Source organism: Drosophila mauritiana, chromosome X (genome assembly GCF_004382145.1).
Source record: "Drosophila mauritiana strain mau12 chromosome X, ASM438214v1, whole genome shotgun sequence".
NCBI classification, from domain to species: domain Eukaryota; kingdom Metazoa; phylum Arthropoda; class Insecta; order Diptera; family Drosophilidae; genus Drosophila; species Drosophila mauritiana.
This window is the reverse complement of record NC_046672.1, coordinates 10,964,311-10,982,160: the sequence shown is the minus strand read 5'-3', so window position 1 is coordinate 10,982,160 and position 17,850 is coordinate 10,964,311. Positions and strand designations below refer to the sequence as shown.

General features: G+C 40.6%; 2 protein-coding genes across 2 annotated transcripts; both read right to left on the bottom strand.

The window, feature by feature from the left end:
- Positions 1 to 9,686: 9,686 nt before the first annotated feature.
- On the bottom strand, positions 9,687 to 10,207 carry LOC117147770. Its single transcript, XM_033314805.1, has one exon. It carries the CDS (start codon positions 10,081 to 10,083, stop codon positions 9,745 to 9,747), a length of 339 nt encoding a protein of 112 aa, XP_033170696.1. The 5' UTR covers positions 10,084 to 10,207; the 3' UTR covers positions 9,687 to 9,744.
- A 6,237-nt stretch (positions 10,208 to 16,444) lies between these two features.
- LOC117147687 lies at positions 16,445 to 17,016 on the bottom strand. Its single transcript, XM_033314671.1, has one exon. It carries the CDS (start codon positions 16,874 to 16,876, stop codon positions 16,523 to 16,525), a length of 354 nt encoding a protein of 117 aa, XP_033170562.1. The 5' UTR covers positions 16,877 to 17,016; the 3' UTR covers positions 16,445 to 16,522.
- Between the last annotated feature and the right edge of the window lie 834 nt (positions 17,017 to 17,850).

The window sequence follows — 17,850 nt, the reverse complement described above, 5'->3', positions numbered from 1 at the left end:
ATATGGAATGTATCTTAACATTCCAAAGGAATTTCCGGTCTCTAGTCATTAGCAAACTATCTAAAGTTGCTGAAATGTAGCCAGAAAGCCTTGTTTTGTGAATGTCTCACTCAGTTCTGGCCGAAATACTAGCAGTCTCCAGACTGCAGGGCCAACTGCCTTTAACTGGGCCAAAACCATCGAGGAGATTGACTTAAAGTCCAGGCACACGCCCACCAAACAACTGGCAGAGCAAGTGGAATCAATGTCCTGCCCACCTCCTCGTCGGCTGGCTGGCTCGCGCAAAGGCAAGGGTATTTCGAGTTTGGCCGAAAGAAGGACATCTTTTTTATGGCCTTACAAGGTGGTAACATAAACCCGGAAAAGGACCGGGCAGGACGAAGACGTAAACTAAAATGTAAATGAAATTGTCGTCTATTCCAGCAGGCCATTTTGCGCCTTTAAGAGTCATGTCCTTCGTACTCATCCGCCCGGCAGTCGTAGTTGTCCTCCGCCTGGCGTTGACAAAGAAAATGTCACGGAAATAACTGGGGATTAGATTGATGAGTTTTCCCAGCTAAGCCAACTGGCTTGCCAAAAAAGACCACCCGCCTGTCATAAACTAGGCGGCGAGGATACTCCACATGGATCCTGTGCAGGACTCCTTGGATTTTGACGATGTGCCAGCATAAGTTTATTGCGACCCGCCATGTTCCATATGTGTTATCTGCGCCTGCCTCTGACAACTGTAATTAATTTAATTAGAGATGTCCCCCAGAATCCCTTACACCCTTTACCACCCCTTCCGCTCGCCGATAAGGATTAGGTTGGGAGCAGGGAGCAGTGCGTGGGGAGGGGTAATCTTGGAGAGAAATTCATTTGCCAGGCGGAAATGTTGACAGGACGCAACAAGAACCGAAACTATGACAAGGTCACTGCTGCTCATCAGGGATGATTCTGTTCTAGGATACCCTGTAAATTGATTGGTACATTATTAGTCGAATACTACTGCCTATCTTCTCGGAGGGAAAATTTTATAATCAAACGTAATAACATAATTAGTAAGCCCAAAAATAATTTTCAAATATTTTGATACCACCTCTGCTTTTGCTATCTCTGCCTCATTTATCTAAGTGCATGTTGTTCGTAATACCCTGTAATTCCAGGCGTACACCTTTTGCATACGTGTGTGTGACCCAAAGCAGAAGCAGATACACAAAGATAGAGAATGCGGGCCGTGAAAAAAAGGAGAAGAAAAAATAATGTTCAACATTATCGTTGACATTTATTAGCCCCAACTAAGTGAAATTGTTTGCTTTTGCCCCTGTTTTTCGTGTACATATGTATGCATGATACACGTGTATGTGTGTGTGTGTGTCGTATATGTATATGACAACACCCTTCCGGATGGCATATGAAATATTCATATGTGTTGGTGTTGCTCTTATAGGTGTGTCGGGCTTTGTCACGTTTTCGGGACTTGTTTTTGTAGCCCACCGAGTGCCGAAGTGCCAGCTTTTTTCGGCCACCCCCTCATCCCTTTCCTTGTCGCCAAAGTTTGCGTGTTTATGTTATTAAATAATTTCAATAATATTCACACATACACACCTCGTCACCAACACACTCACGCATACACGCACACAAGTGCCGAAAACTGCTTTAAGGCGATTGTTGCGCCTCGTAAACAGTTTGGCTATCAATTACAATTGATTGATTTGGGCCTGGTTAAGGGCAGAAGTTATAGTCCTGGGCTAAGGATAATCACAAATAGTTGCTACTTGACTTTATTTAATAACCAATAATATGCATACTCCAATGAAAGGATACAGCTATGTATATTAACTTTTCAAAGGCCAATATTAAATATTTTCCTTGCATACAGATTGACATATTTTTCTTTTTCAAAGCCAATTTCCATTGAATTCCACTTTGTCCTGTGTATTCACCTAGCATATCTCTTCTGGGAAATATCTTCCTGCGAAGTCCATTCAAAACGTACTGGCATCTTGGCCATATCTTTGTGTCGACGCCTGGCTGGGTGGCTAAGTTCATTTCCCGGAAAACTCTTCGCTTTGCTCGACATGTTCCTGGAAGTTGATTTAAGGCCAGTGTACATCAGATTGCATACGGACCTACTTGACGCCATTTTCGAGTGTCCCTGACCCTGAATCCTGCCCACACTCCATGCAAATGTCTGTGGACCCACATTTGGGTGTATCTCTGTGAGTCTCTTTGATACAAATACGGATGTATCTGTATCTCCATCTGTACATCGCGGTCTGACGCCCTCAAGGGTGTCGTACAGTGTGGTTCATAAATATGTATTTATATGTACGAAATCTTTTGAGTTGAGGATACTTGCTTAAAAATAGTAATCCAAATCCTTGAATTCTATTTCCACATTTATATGGTTTACTTGCCATCAAAAATCATTATATTCCGTGGAATAAATAAAGAATTCCTATATACTACAATCATGAAACGCACTGTAATGTAGAACTCAAACATTTCGCCAAAGTTTTGCTTCTCGCAACAAAGTTGGCCAAACCAACAGACGTATGTATTATGGCTTCTGGTTTCGGGTGTCTAAGCCCATTTTCCGGCAAACTCGAATCCCACTTTCACCTTCTCGGATTTGCAAGTGCAAGTTCGCTTTAAGTGCAACTTTGTTTTTATGAATGAATTCACAAATGAATGGCTCAATGAGTTGGCAACCTCGAGGCGCCCCTCTAATTTGTTATTTTTGTTTCTTTTTTTGGGGGGGAAATGGGAAATGGCCAACATTTTTCAGCGTTAGTTCAACTTTCTGTTGTTCTGGCTAAAGTTTTAATGATATAATTTGCCACTTCATGAGGACTTGGCTATGCCCATATGAAAACTGAGTTACAGTTTTGGAAAATGGCAGCATGTACGGTTGGGTTTTCCTCTCGGGGAATTGAGAACTCTTACACTTTCCCATTTCCCTTTTGCATTCTCGTTTATTTCGGCCACCTTGCCAAAATCTTTAAATTTAGAAAACGTATTAAGCATTTTTGTGTGTATAACTTAATTTTATTAACGGATGACCCAACTTATTTTAATTAAATACCATTTTTTGATAATTTCGACTTCGTAAAAATTCGATAACTTCTAAAAGTTGTTTTAGTACGGTCAAAAGCGGTCACTTATTAAAAAAATACTATTTTCTACAAGTAATAATTCAAATAAGCGATTTATGTAACCATTTTTTAAATTTAAATTTTTTTCAAATTTTTTAATTTTTTGTAAGGGGTAACATCATCATTTTTTGCGAAAAACGGACAAAATTTACATTTTTAACTGTGAATACCATTAGACAGGAAATTTAATGACGATTCCAGCGAGGTATGGCATTCAGTATTTGGATTAATAACTTCATTGCTATGAACAAAAAAATGAATATTTTTTGCTGAAAAATTGGAGATTAATTTTGCCAAATTTTGATTTTTTCGAAGAATTTAATTTGCTATAACTTGGCCAAAAATGGTCACACATTCTAAAAAATTGCTGTTTTATACAGCTAATGATCCAAATAAACGATTCATATAACCATTTTGTTAATTTAGAGAAAAACAATTTTTTTCAATTTTTCTAATTTTTTTTAAGGGGTAACATCACCATTTTTTGCGAAAAACGGACAAAAATTTACATTTTTAACTGTGAATACCATTAGATAGGAAATTTAATTACGAGTTCAACGAGGTATGGCATTCAGTATTTGGATAAATAACTTTATTGCTATGAACTAAGAAAGCATTATTTTTTGTTGAAAAATTGGGGATTAATTTTGCCAAATTTTGATTTTCTCGAAGAATTTAATTTGCTATAACTTGGCCAAAAATGGTCACACATTCTAAAAAATTACTGTTTTATACAGCTAATGATCCAAATAAACGATTCATATAACCATTTTGTTAATTTAGAAAAATAATTTTTTTTTCAATTTTTCTAATTTTTTGTAAGGGGTAACATCATCATTTTTTGCGAAAAACGGACAAAAATTTACATTTTAAACGGGGTATGCCAATGGATAGGAAATTTTATGACGAGCTCAACGAGGTATGGCATTCCATATTTGGACGACTATAGAAAAAAATACACCAATAAAATAGTATATCAAAGAGTATTAGCCATTCGCCGTTTCGCTTTTCTACACAACTTATTATTCGTTGACCTTTTGGCCAACAAGGGAATTGCGCAATTGTGTGCGTTAACTTTTGGCCATGTCCATGCTTTTGGCCAAGCCAATTCCCCAATTACAGCTTAGTGTTTTAAACCATCACTGACTTAAAGTATAAAAATTGTTTGTTTGCTTTCAGATTTGGTTTGTCCACTGGGATGCAAGTTGTTTCATATGTTTGGGATATGAAATCTTTGGGGAAAATATATTAATGTGTGTTTTTCTTGCAACAAATATACCAATTTGTGTTAACAAATAAATTATATTTTATAAATACATATATTATAATGTGAATTTAAACTAAAGTGAAACTACAGACCAACGCTAGACCATAAAATTTGCGAATTTTAATGCAAAGCACAAGCGGCTTCATAATTTGAGGACACATTCATACATATATTCAAAATATAAAACACGCAGACTGTGCATAGAGCTCACCTCAAATTCGGTGGCAAAAAAAATGAGGAGGCTAAAACAAAAAAGGGAAAATGAAAAATTTACTTGGCAAAATACGCGAAATTACGCGAATAAAATTTGCATAAGCAAATTGCATAAAATCAACAGGACCCGGCACACACACACACAGACAGAGACAATTGGACATGTGTGCGTGTCGTCTGTGTGCACAATATAATTATGTTGATTCATTTATGTTTAATTAACTGCGCGCCGCGTATTTATAGATATAAATGAAACATTCATTTAAATGCCGGCGCTGCAAATTGGATTTGTGTTCGAATTTGAAATTGAAATTGAAACAGGACGAAAAGCTCTTGATTGATGTTCGCTACAGTCCACAATGGAGTGGCCTCTTTTTTGTGCCACCCACTTAATGGCCAAAGAAGTGTCAAAGAAATGGTAGAACAAAAAAAAACAAAAAATGGGAATAAGTGTCCAAATGACTAATGTTGCCGCACAAAAGAATCAGGAATATAGGTTCAAGATGGTAAGCGGGAAATTAGACAAATGTGCCGACTTTTTGAATAATTTAAATCTAAAAATTCAAGACTATTTAATGTGGGTAAAATGTTTGATTTTCTGTACTCCCGCCAATATATGTTTTTATTGATCTAAACGACTTCAAAGCCAAGCAAAGTCAACTTAAAGGTGGTTAAGAAGTAAGCCCTAAATGCGAAAATAAACATTGGTCGGCTCCCAACCCCCCAAAAAGCATTTATTAAAAAAATATTCCGACCTAATGGCTTGCAATTGATTTTGACTTATTACCATCTGTCAATATTTGATGAAGATATGTAATACACGACTGAGGGAAACCGGGAAATCAGCAACGTCTTAATGCACTAAACAATTTCACGACCGATTGAAGCCGAATGACTTTTGCATAGGATAAATCAGGCGAACTTTCGGCTTAGTCGAGTTTATCGCAGCTCAGTTAGCATAAGTTCGAATCAGTTCGATTTGGCTAGATTTCTGTTTTTTTTGGCCAACGGAAATGCGGAAAATGCGGAAAGGGTTTTGAGCGGCTCAATTGACAGATGACAGAAGGGATCTCTCTGCGGACCTGCGATTCATCGTCCTTTGTCTATTTTTGCGTCTGAAGTGAGCGCACGTGTTAAGTGGCAATCAATTGACAATTTGTGTTCTGTAATTGCCACACTTTTGGTGTGTCACTCGAAATATCTGTTACCATTTCAACTTGAAGCCTTTTCCCTGTACTCCAGTCGTCCTGCCTTTGTTTCGTTCCTTCCATTTTCTTTTTTTGGCCTGGTCCTGGGCTCAATCATAAGCAAGAATCTGTGGTGCTCGACGCACAAAGGAAAATTGGAAAACTCAGAGTGGGAACAGGCACAGAAAATTAAAACGAAAATACGCAGCAATGACAGATCTTCAAGGCTTTCAAGGACTTTCGTCATTTATTATTGGCCAGAACGAAAGAATTGCAAAACTGCAGAAAAAAGATAAGTTGCAACTTACTCTCTAGTTTTTAGTTAGACAAATTAAGCTGAAATGGAATATGAACAAATTATGTTAGCCATATAAGCCTGCTCAATAAGTCAGGCTAATCTAAGTTGATGTGCAAGTGGCCAAAACCAAGTGATGGCCAAAAACTGAGAACTGGAACCCCCACAGCTCATATATCAAAATTCAAGAGGCATGAAGCAGCCACCACAACATCAACATCATAACTCAAACTGAGATTTCTAATTCTTTTGGGCATGGCGGCGAAAAGAAAAAGCGATTACCAGCGAAGGAATAAAAATGAAAATGCGCTAGAAAAAATGGGCTGATTCGTTGAAAATTCGATGACAATTAATTACAGTTACGAGGCGAGGCGTGAAAATGGCCAGGAAAACGAGAAAATGAAGAATCGCTGGCGAGAATAAGGCGGCATAAATAAGCGTCAGCAAATTATAAATTAATTCAAACGCATTTAATGAAGAAAAACACCAAAGCAAACAGAAGGCCGCGAAAGAACACTGCGAGAAATATTGCCAATATGTTTATTTCTTAAGCCAAAAATATTCAAAGTATATTATATTGAAATATATTCAAAAATATTATATTCAAATAGGGATATTTTCAGTAATTTCATTAAAACCCTAACAATTTAATCACAATTTTCGTTCAGTGTGCAAGGAAAAGGACTCGACCAAATGCAAATTCCGGCCAAAACTAAACAACGAAGCAAAGACCGCTCGCAGAACGAAGGACGACGGGGGGGCGGCGCCGAAAAGGGGGCGTGGCCGCAGAGCGCACAACTCAGTCAGACGTTTGAATTAAATAAATGAAATACATAAATAAAAACAGATGAGCTGTTGCCGTCGCTGCCACAAAAGTTGGCCAAAAGGGAAACGACCAAAGTAAACAGCTTTTGGCGGGTGGAGGCGGGTTAACAAGTTGGCGGGAATGTCCTGCCTCCAGGGTTCGATTAAATGTTACCCTGCAGGCGAAATCACGGTACCGCAACGACCCCTGACCCCGCTTCCCAACTGTTTGTCCAGTCCCATTTGGAAGGTCAGCAAAGCAATCGGCGAACGGAAGTATTCAGGGAAATAGGAAAGGCGAAAATTACCAGGGATTTCTGTGCAATTAAATTGTGTTAAGTATGATATACTCTATTTTTGATATTTGTATAAATTTTTGCAGTTCCAATAGTTAATATCTAATCATGCTCATGCCAGCTGATAGCCTAAGCTACCCAAAATGCCTACGAATTGTATCTGAAAACACATAAAATTACCGAAAAAATAAAAACAAAAGTTGGCAAAGGAGGTAATGCTACCCCAGCAATTAATCAGTGAAATTGCCGGCGGAATATAATAAGAAATGAGTCGACTGGCGGACCGAAGGCCTTTGAAAGTCAAACCACAGACAGAGTTAATGTTTTTGCAGAAGTGTCGAGAATTTCGCACAATTTAAGGTCACGTGATCTAATTGAAACAAACAGGCAACAGAACCTACATGCGAAATTAAACAAAAAAACTTTTGAGACCGACATTTCATGGCTGTTTGGCATTTAAGTTATCTGCTCGGCTGACAGCCATTTTCATCCTAAATTCATTTCAGCCCCCTAACATTGAGCGCCAAATAAACAAAAAACTTTTGCCAATTTCATATATCAAAAGACCAAAAGCAATCGAATTGGAAGCGATAATGAAAACGCAGCAATTGTAGCGCTATTTATTTACATACAGATACGTATTGTTTGCACAGGGAAAACTCTTTGAGCGAACTAATGAAATGGAAATAGTTGGGCATTAGAATAGTGAATGGAAAAGTGATTAAGTTTGGCACTTTAAGTTGAAAACTTTTCTGTACTGTAGCTCATTATGCAAGTATCTTTGTAACAAGCAAGAAAGTATCTTTAAGATACAAGCATTCTATACTGTTACTACTTAGCAAGTAGCTGTACTAACTGGCAAAGAGGCTTAAAAAATCTATGAAATATAAAAGATGAATAGACTAACTTAGCTGACTAGCGTGCTGCTTTATTGCGAGTCTTCACTGTACCGCTGTATCATACACAGTACAGATGCGACTGACTGTAACTCCTGTCTGATATCTGCATTCGTGTGGTCGTAAATCGTTTTTGCCCGTCGGATCCGCCTCCTCGCCGCTGAGCGTCCGGGATTTATGATACGAAATGCGAAAATCTCTTCCATCTGCCAGCAGCCCCCGATTTGCCACGCCCCCGCCCCAGTTGCCGCCATATTTGTCAGCGCGCAAAATGGCTGCTAGATGGCAAGTCTAACGCTTTTTACGGCTGTCACTTTCTGTTTTGCTGTTACTTTTCAACACATTTTTGACACAGTCAGCAAAGCGATGGACAATGGATGGAGAAAGGCGGTGAAAGCGGACGGAATTCCCCCGAAGCGTTCTATATATATATATTTATAAGTTTATATATATGTTAGTGTATGTGTTTCAAGTTGAACGCCTTTTGCGTTTGGCCATTTCCTTTCGACTCGCCGCTTTTCCCATTTCCATTTACATTTTCCAGCCAAACGGCTGAAAACTCGACTGGAATTGTTGTTAAATACTTTCGGGCTTAATTGCATAGAAGAACAACAAAGGATTAAGCCCATTATGTACCCCTTAATGTCTGCGTTATTTTGAGAAACAAATGAAATTAAAACGTTCTATACTTCCTGTATATTTGGCTGATGAAATCGTGGCTTAGCATATGTTAATCTATTAAAATAGTTATGTATGCTGTATCCAATAATTTCTAATTTAAAATACCTTGAAATATTAAAGGGAAGTTAGTAACACATTCTAAGTAGAACAGCCAACTTTGTTCTAATTCTTAATTCTAGGGAACTGCACATCGTTAATCTTCAATTGAGCTGAATGAAGATAGACTCGTGATACCCCTTGCCAGATCGTTTTGCTCCAGGGTATGATAAAGACGAAATTGAATAGCGGACATTAATCAAGTTTTACTTGGTCCGGAATTGCCGAAACGGCAGCCCGCCTGCAATTTGCTCGCCCGGAGTCCTGCTCTTCGATCCGTAAAGGAAACAAACCGCCGACTGGCATGCCCGGCCACGCCCCTCGTACCATACCGTACCGTACCGCCCTCAGGCATTGGACTCAGTCAGGTGAAAGGCTGGTGAAAGGCAGTGGCAGCAAGCGTCTGGACAAATGTTTGTGGCCAGGCCATTAAGTGCTGCAGTGCAGCCAGAGATCCCGGCATCCTGGAGCCGGACAACTGTTTAATTATAGCAAAATATTTGCGCAGCCATATCAATTAAGGACGAGCCATGACAGGCCGCAGGCTGCAGGCTGTCCGTAAAATGGGAATTGCAGAAATATGAGATGCCCAAGGAAGGCCATCGATTCGAATCGAAACGAAACGAAACGAATTGCAACGATTGTTTTATGACTTTCATTTTGGCAAATTGCAATTGCACCTCTTAACTTTTCATTTGCGAATGCGACACATGCAAGCCATGTATCACATGTCAAATGTACTTACAAAATGGATTTGACCCCCGAAATTGACAGATTGAAGGTATTACTATTCAATAAAACATTTTAATAGTTCCATAGATCAAACGCACAGAAAATGAAAGAGCATACGCCAAATAGTGGTTGTTGGGTTACTACCAGAAATCGCCCCGCGCTCCAGATCCTTCTCCCTGACCAGCTTGAGATCCAACGCCGTAGGCCTGACTCACATCCATGCCGTTGTAGGCGTAGAAGGCATCCACATCGTCCAATCCGGGCTCCCGGAAATGAGGACAGTAGTTCGGCATGGGACAGCTCATCTGGCGAATGTCACCCATGCCCATCCGCTGATAGTAATTGTTATGCGAATGGGTCTGAGGGTGCTGGTAATTCTGGTAGCCGGAGGTATTGGGATTCCACGCATCCCCCATCTGGGGATACACCGGGGAAGTGACTGGTTGACCGTCCCAGAATGAAAGCGTATTCCACACCATGTTGCTCAAATTTGTACGGAATTGGAAATATTTGCGAACTGTTTTTTTTTTCTTTTTGTAAAAAAAATTGTGTTTTGAATTTGGTACTTTTTTTTGTGGGACTACGATCTGAATGGTATCGAGAATGGATTTCAACTGACCCCAGCTCTCTCGGAAACTGGCCAAATCGAGATGACAGCGATCACAAGGGCTACTTGTGCTGCAAATTCCCACATTTTAGTTACCTCAATCTTAGAATGCTTGGAAATAAAACTCAAAGGGGGAATATTCCTCCCTTTTTTTTCATGCTCGATGGCTAATTTGTGGCTGGTGGTCATAAAGAGATTCGCATTAAAATTCGCAGGAAGCGGCGAAACATTTTATGATGTATGCATTTCCTTTATGGCCTTTTATGGCAACTTGAAACAAAACGATTAAGCTCAGTATCGGGCCATTAAGCAAAGTGGCATTGTAAAGGGGCCGCCGAATCCCAGTTCCCAGTTCCCAAAACCCAATCCCTAATCCGTGTCCCACACGCATTTCCAGTTCCGTTTCGCAACTGCCAGCGCCACATCTTTCGACCCTTCGTGGAGAAAGAGGAGCAGGAGCAGGAGCAGGAGGAGGAGGCAGGACTTGGGCAGCAGGACTCCGCCCAGGGGAGCAATAGCAATCCGCTGCCTGGTCAAACTTTTCTAGTGTCAGCTCCGGTCCAGCTCCGGCCGCAGGCCACAAACAAACACATGCCTAATGAAGCGCATCCCACCCAGAAAACGTCAGCCCGTCATTTTTCGGCACAGTGGAGTGGGTCAGGACACTCCTGGGAATGTCCATGTACTTCGGGCTCATTTTTTCTTGCCCCATCTTATCTTATAACATTGCCAAAAGTTTAAAGATTGATTAAGCAATTAAACTACAATTAATTGAAATTAGTTAGTTTCAGTGGATCCATGTGCACTTTCCACTGCATTTCCATCGAATTTAAACAGCTGAACTAAGTTTCGCGCATTTCACGCCTTTTTTAGTTACACATGCATTAGTGCCGCCCCTTTTATGACTATATCTGTTGCAGCAATTTGCGGACCACTGTCGACCACTTTCGACCGCCCTCCCCCCTTGCCATTCCCTTTTGACCTTTTTTAGAAGGTGGCCACCATCCACGTCCTGCTCCTGTCATCATGGCTGCCATTGTTGTTGCTGCACCCGGAGGCGGCTTTTGTTGTTACCAAGTTGGCAATACCCACTAATTTATGCGTATTCAAGTTTAAATTGGAAATGCGTGCTACGTGTGGTACATTCACTGGGGGTCAACTAACGGGAAATGCACCCAGAAAAAGATACACACACAATTTACAATTTTTTACAAAATATGTAGTATTATTTAATGTTGTGTGAGCAATCTTAAATGTATCTTTAAACCATAATATCCTTTAGTTTATCACAACTTTTAGCACTTCTTGCAGTTTGTTAACAAAGTTTGCATGTTTATATATATAACATGGCTTATATATATTTTTTAATAAATATTAGTATTCATATTTGTGGCTTGTTTTTGAATTATTCAATTTTTTTTGATGTGCTGTTGCCTTTGGCCAGTAGTCGCTTCAAAACGTTGACGTTGACCAAATTGGGCATTTTGTTCAATGGTTTGTGAATGGTTTGAGTAGCAGGTGGGTGGGTGGTCTGCATGGTGGGTGGTGGTTAGGTGGTTGGGTGACTGCGATAGTGGGCGAAGCGGCTGATGATGTGGTGTATTCTGCAATCACGCACTCACACACGCTGGCAGACAAGGCAGGACCAAAATGCATTCCATGTTTATTGTATTGCATTTTGCTGTTCTCAATGTCGCCTGGCGCACACTGAAACATACGCATTTAATTTTTTTCAAATGAATAAAATATATTTTTTTTTTTTGGGAATTAAGTAGAATATAAAAGCCACTTTGATTAGAAGATATTTTATGTAAAAGTTTTTATTCACTTTAAATTGTAAAATTTTCATTTAGTCACCTAATTTTTTTCCGTGTATCGTTAGCATGCACGCACTTACTTTTCCAGCCCCTTGACCCCGCCCACCATTTCCCACCATTTAAATGCAAATGCACTGGACATGTCTCTGGATATCTCGCAGTGTTTCTGCTCTTTGTTCTGTCATATGTCTGCCCTTTGTTTTCTCCGTTGGCTTTTATTTTTATTTTCGTGGCTACATGTCACTTCAGAACTTCACTGCCGCTTCACTTAGCGAAACATTTGTTCAGCTCCTAATTGCACAAAATAATTAATAAATAGTAAAAAATAATAATAATAATAATAGTGAAAATTACACATTTACTTTTGGATGAATAACTAGTTCACTATATATTGACAGTATTGCGATTTATAAAAATGTACTAGACATTTTAAGGCATTCAACAAATTTAGTTTTTTTTATAATTTTGTAAGCTGTTTTAATTTTTTAGTAAGTCAAGCCCACTATATAATATTTCCCTTAGTTTCTGCCAAACGTTTTGGCCATTTTCACAGTGCTTGGCTATTGGGGCTATTTTCTCTGTTTTCCTTTTGGTGCTGCTTTATGCTCCACCCCCTCTATCCCCCCCCCCTACCACTACCCCTTTTGACCGTAATTACATAGCCTAATTGTTGCTGCTGCCATTCTTGCTTTTGCTTTTGCTGTTGCTGTTGGCAGTGTCCGTTACTAACAATAAGTGCTGCCTTTCGGCCTGCATCGAAATGAGCCGAGTTAAGCACTTGAACTGCAATTTGCCAATGTTGCATGCGGCTTAACCCTGCCACGTCTGCACAGCATTTTAATTGATGCCACATTTTCACTTGCCAAACAATATATCAAAGTTATCAATTTGAGCCGCCACTAAACGAACAGGTGGGCATTTTAGCTGGAATTGATAGGCCACAAATTAGGAGCATTTAGGAAACTTTGATTTGGCTAACGCTGTCATAAGTAGCAATAAGCAAAAATATTAAATATTAAATAATGGCAACGTGGCGTATAAGTGATCAATACCAAATTATTGCGCATACGCCATGTTGCTTTGGCAAAAGAAATCATAATAGAATTGAATTAATTTTGAAATAGATTTAAACTTATTGCGAATAATGTGTAAGTAGAGATCATATTTCTTCTGCCTTCATTTATGTTTTGCTTGGCCCCAAAAATTGTACTCCCTTTGCCATCCACAATAAATACCAGAAACTGTCAAACTGCTGTCGTTGCTGTAAAATGTTAAACATGAAATCCAAAACAAGCCCACAACAACAAGGATATATGATATAGGATAAAGGATATAGGACAACAACCACGCCGGTATGACATATGAGTGCCGCTGTCAAACGTCGTCGGAACAGGAAGATTTATGTGCCTCTAGCGCGCCGGGTAAACCAGCCGAGCAGCCACGTGTCCCGTGCCCAATCATAAAAAATAAAACAAAACAAATATAAAAAAGGGTGGAAAAATAGAAAAACGGTAGAAGCGCAGCCGAAGGATAATTGGAACAGTCTCGTTTTGCCGATTCGCCAGGAAAACTGGCTAATGAAAATGCCGAAGTGGCGAAAGTGTTAAGATTTGTGCGAGAACTTCTGCTTCGCTGGCTTTATTTTGCCCCCATCCTGTGTGTTATTGTTTCAGCCAACAGGCGACACATGGTGCCGTGTGATTGATGCGATTTATCCTTTGACAGGTCCCCCATCGCCATCGCCATCGCCATCGCCATTCCCTGCGCACCGAAAAAGACGCTCCATCAATGCGACAATGTCCTGACAATCCTGCGACAGTCGCAAGTGCAAGACAAACAAGCTGCACTTCTCGCACAAATGCCTCTACTTCCCACCCGCCTTTCCAGCCCCGCCCACTTTTCCAGCCCACACTTTTCACCACACGCATGAGAAACATATGCAAATGCAGGCCATCGTGGTGATCGAGTCGTTGGAAAATGAAAGCAAAACTCAAGGTTTAAATGATTTAAATATTTGGTAAAACTAAAAAAATATTTACCATTTGTAGTACATAATTGAATCAAATTTTAACACTGCTCTTAATAGTTACCATCCAACCATTTTTTATCCATTGGCCCACTGTTCACGCACCGAAGAAGCGTCGCAATCTGGCCGGGATGTGGGCAAACATGTGCCCTGTCAATATGCCAAGAACCGAATGCAGCTGGTAAAATAAAAAGGATTCACATTCCAACTCCCATTCTGGGACAACCTCAGCGATCCACAACTGCCTGCGGCAAAGCTGGGCCCATTTCCCCAAGGGAAACAACGAGGGAATCCTCCCTCATCCGCACTGCCAGCAATAATTATCGACAAGCATCTTGCTCCGCACCGAAACTCATATTTCAGCCATCTGCAATCTCAACATTTTCGCAGGCAATTTCAAAAATTGAATGTTCAAGCGGGCCTGTTCAGTGGGCATAAATTTGCGGCTCCTCCGGCAATCAAAACAGGCTCTAAACCAGGACCTGCTGTTGGCTTTGATTAATAGCCAGGCCCATAAATCCGATGGCAGCGGGAGGGGGTAGGCGGTGGTTAGAGGCAGGTGAAGGCACAGGTAAGTAACTTGCATAAGTTAGCCGCACGGCCAACGGTCAACGGGTCGGCTACTTGTTATGGCCGCACGCTAATGAGAGGAAAGTGCTGTGCGGCGCGGCGGAAAAGCGCAAAAAATGGGAAAATTCGGTGGGGGAGGCTGTCCGGTTTCCGTTTCCCAGGGAAACAGGATGTCTGTCATGTCAGTGGCGCTGCGGCGCCTGTCATTTTTCAGACTTTGCCCGCCAACCGAAAACAAAAAAAGAAAAAACAAATGACACTAATAAGTTGAGCGTGGCCAAGCAGCGGGAGTTGGCCAAAATACGGCGGGAAAAAAGGTACTTGCTGTACACTGAAAACTATTTTACCCATTCTAATACATTGTAAATACAATATTCTTAGATTAAAGAAGCTGTATTTTATATAAAGCGATTTAAATTGCTGAACAAATGAGCCGTGTTATCTTTTGCCCAACAATTTAACTTTTTCAATTTAAACCTATTTGCTACTACCATCCATTATACGTTTCAAAAGAGTAGTATATGCCTATTTTTCAAGTGAACAGAAGCCAGTTGGGTCGCAAAATATTTTCCAATTACCAAAGAAATATCCCCATTCATGCGCTCGATAAAAGGCAATTAAAAATGACTTATGCCATTGTTTTGGCTTCTGCCGGTCGAACGCTCAAAGTTTTATGGGGTCACCACACGGCCACGCCCCCTTATGCCACCGCTCCCTCCCCCCTATCACCAAAACATGTGTGTGTGTGTGTGTGCAATGGGCAAAGTTTTGTTTTGGAAAACTTCTTGTTCAAAATGAAATTTACTCGAATGCAAAACGAATGCGAAATTTGCCGGGAATGCCAAACAAATTGCAGTACAAATTTCGGATTAGCTGCGATTGCAGGACATTAAAGGAAGTTGGTTGGCATATTCCATCGCTTATTACAATATCTTTCTTAACAATCGAAATCGATTACAATTATATCGAATTCATATCGAATTGATCACCCGTGGTGCATTTATTCTGTATCATTCGCGCCAGAAGTTAAATAGTCAACTCGCTGAGAGAGGAATTTCATGAAATATATAAATTTTTTTAAAAATAAGAATGAAATGGTTGCCTTTGGTGGCGGGGGGCAGGTGCCATAGTTGGGCCATAAATACGGCACACACCCATAAAAAGCCAACGCCATCGGCATGCAAAATGCATGGCAAATGCATGGTGGGTTCGAAAAGGGGGCGTGTTCCGCCATAAACATTTGCATTTGATGGCCTTCAAAAGGGGCGGGAAGTGGCAAGGAGTTGACATAAAATAAGATAATATTCGCAATCAAACGGAGCCGAGGGCTCGCCATAAATTTGTAGCCACGGAGCAGAGCAAGGATAATGCATCCCCCAGAGGACATTGCAGGACCTCCGCTTAAATGCATTTCACTATGCAAAATTCTGGGTTTTATTAGAATTGAAAATTGATTGGATATTGTTAAAAAAGCTTTACAATCTTATTACACATATTTTCTCCTCCCATTTGATTTTTGATTTTCTGAGAGGAGATGAGTTCAAAGGCTAGAAGCTCCTCCGCAGAATTGATACTTTTGAAAGCCATTTACTATTATTTTTTTTTAGATTTATGGTCGCTATTATTTTGACTGCAGTCGTTTGTCAAACGACAGCTGTGCGAAATTGCAGCGAAGCACCAAATGCAAAATCCCTAGCTAAATGCATTCCTGTATATATAATCTAGCATTAATATCCTTCAATACTTCGTATAAAACCCCGGTTTTAAACAAGACAGTATTTCGTAAACCCTTTTCAAAAATAAGAAAGCCAATATTTGAGCTAGCAAAAAGATCACAATGCGATATTTATTCCAACGACTTTGTGAACAAGAAGGTCTTGGATGGGACAACGGATTTCCTACCAGAAATCGCCCTTAATTCTGCCGCCACAGTTCATATCCAAGTCGTTGTAGGCGCAGAAGGCTTCTCCATTATCGATGCACGGTTCGCAGGGTCCCTGATCATCTCCGAATCCAGATCCCATGCCCTGCGGCTGGCCAAAGAAGTTGGGTGGCATTGGTGGGCATCTCATCGGCTGGAAGTCGCCCATGCCCTGCGGCATCGGTTGAGTCCTTGGACCGCTGGATGCTGGTGCCGCCGCACTGGGCGACCACTGGCCACCGACGTGGCCGGCGTTCATGGCATCACCCATCTGGGGAAAGATGGGCGCATTGACTGGCTGGCCGTTCCAGAGGGACAACTCGCTCGACATCGCTGTGCTGTTGTGTCTTGAATAAATTCGTCGATGAATTTTGTCTCGAAATTTGGTAATTCGAAATTTGTAAACTTTTTTAAAATGCTGCCGAAAGTTGATTTTTGATGTGCTCGGTTTGGTGACCTGTACGTTACTGAAAATTTCCCAGCATTGACTTTGAAGGATCTGAAATATATTCTCATGGATAGCTTGATGTCTATACAATTTTTGTAAATTTCAAAGTAAATACGCCTACTAAGGAACATTAGTTTTTTTTTCGAATTTTTCTAGGATTTAATTGAGTTTTTCTTCTTTTTGGGTAACTTTTTCTCGCTTCTTTTGCTGTGAAAAATGAATTGCCTACTTTTGGGGGCGATTTTAATTGACAGTTAAGGTCGCGCTTTCTGTCGATTCCTGGCATTTGGACAGGACATGGCAGCCTTCGCACTCCGGATTAGATGGCATGGAATCCGCGCCTTTTTTCCGCCTCCATCAATCGCTGGCGCCCACTGAGAATGTTAATTAGCAGCTGACCGAGCATTTGGTTATGCCACCCCCAATGGCCCACGCCACCCAGTTCGATGGCAGTCAATTAGCCGACATCAATGGACACGCCCCTCTGGACAGGAGCACGCCCACTTTACGCCCAGGATCATTCGCCGCCCGCTGTTGCGTGCATTTAATGCGCATTAATTGCGCATAATTAAATTTTCTACAATTTTATTATGCACTTTACACGGCAAATGCTCAACATTAAAACCAGATTAAAGTGGCAGAAATAATGGCATACTGATAGTTTTAATCCTATTTTCTGATTGTCTTTTTCATTCGGCGGCGTCTTCGTAATGCTGCGAAATCTGTTCTTTAATGAATAATTAGTAGCACATAAAAAGTTCCACGAACGCCATTTGCCTTTTCTCTCATTTCGCGGCCATAATTTTCCCTCTTTCTTTTTGCATCTGTCATTTAAGTGAAATCGTGTCAGTTGCGCT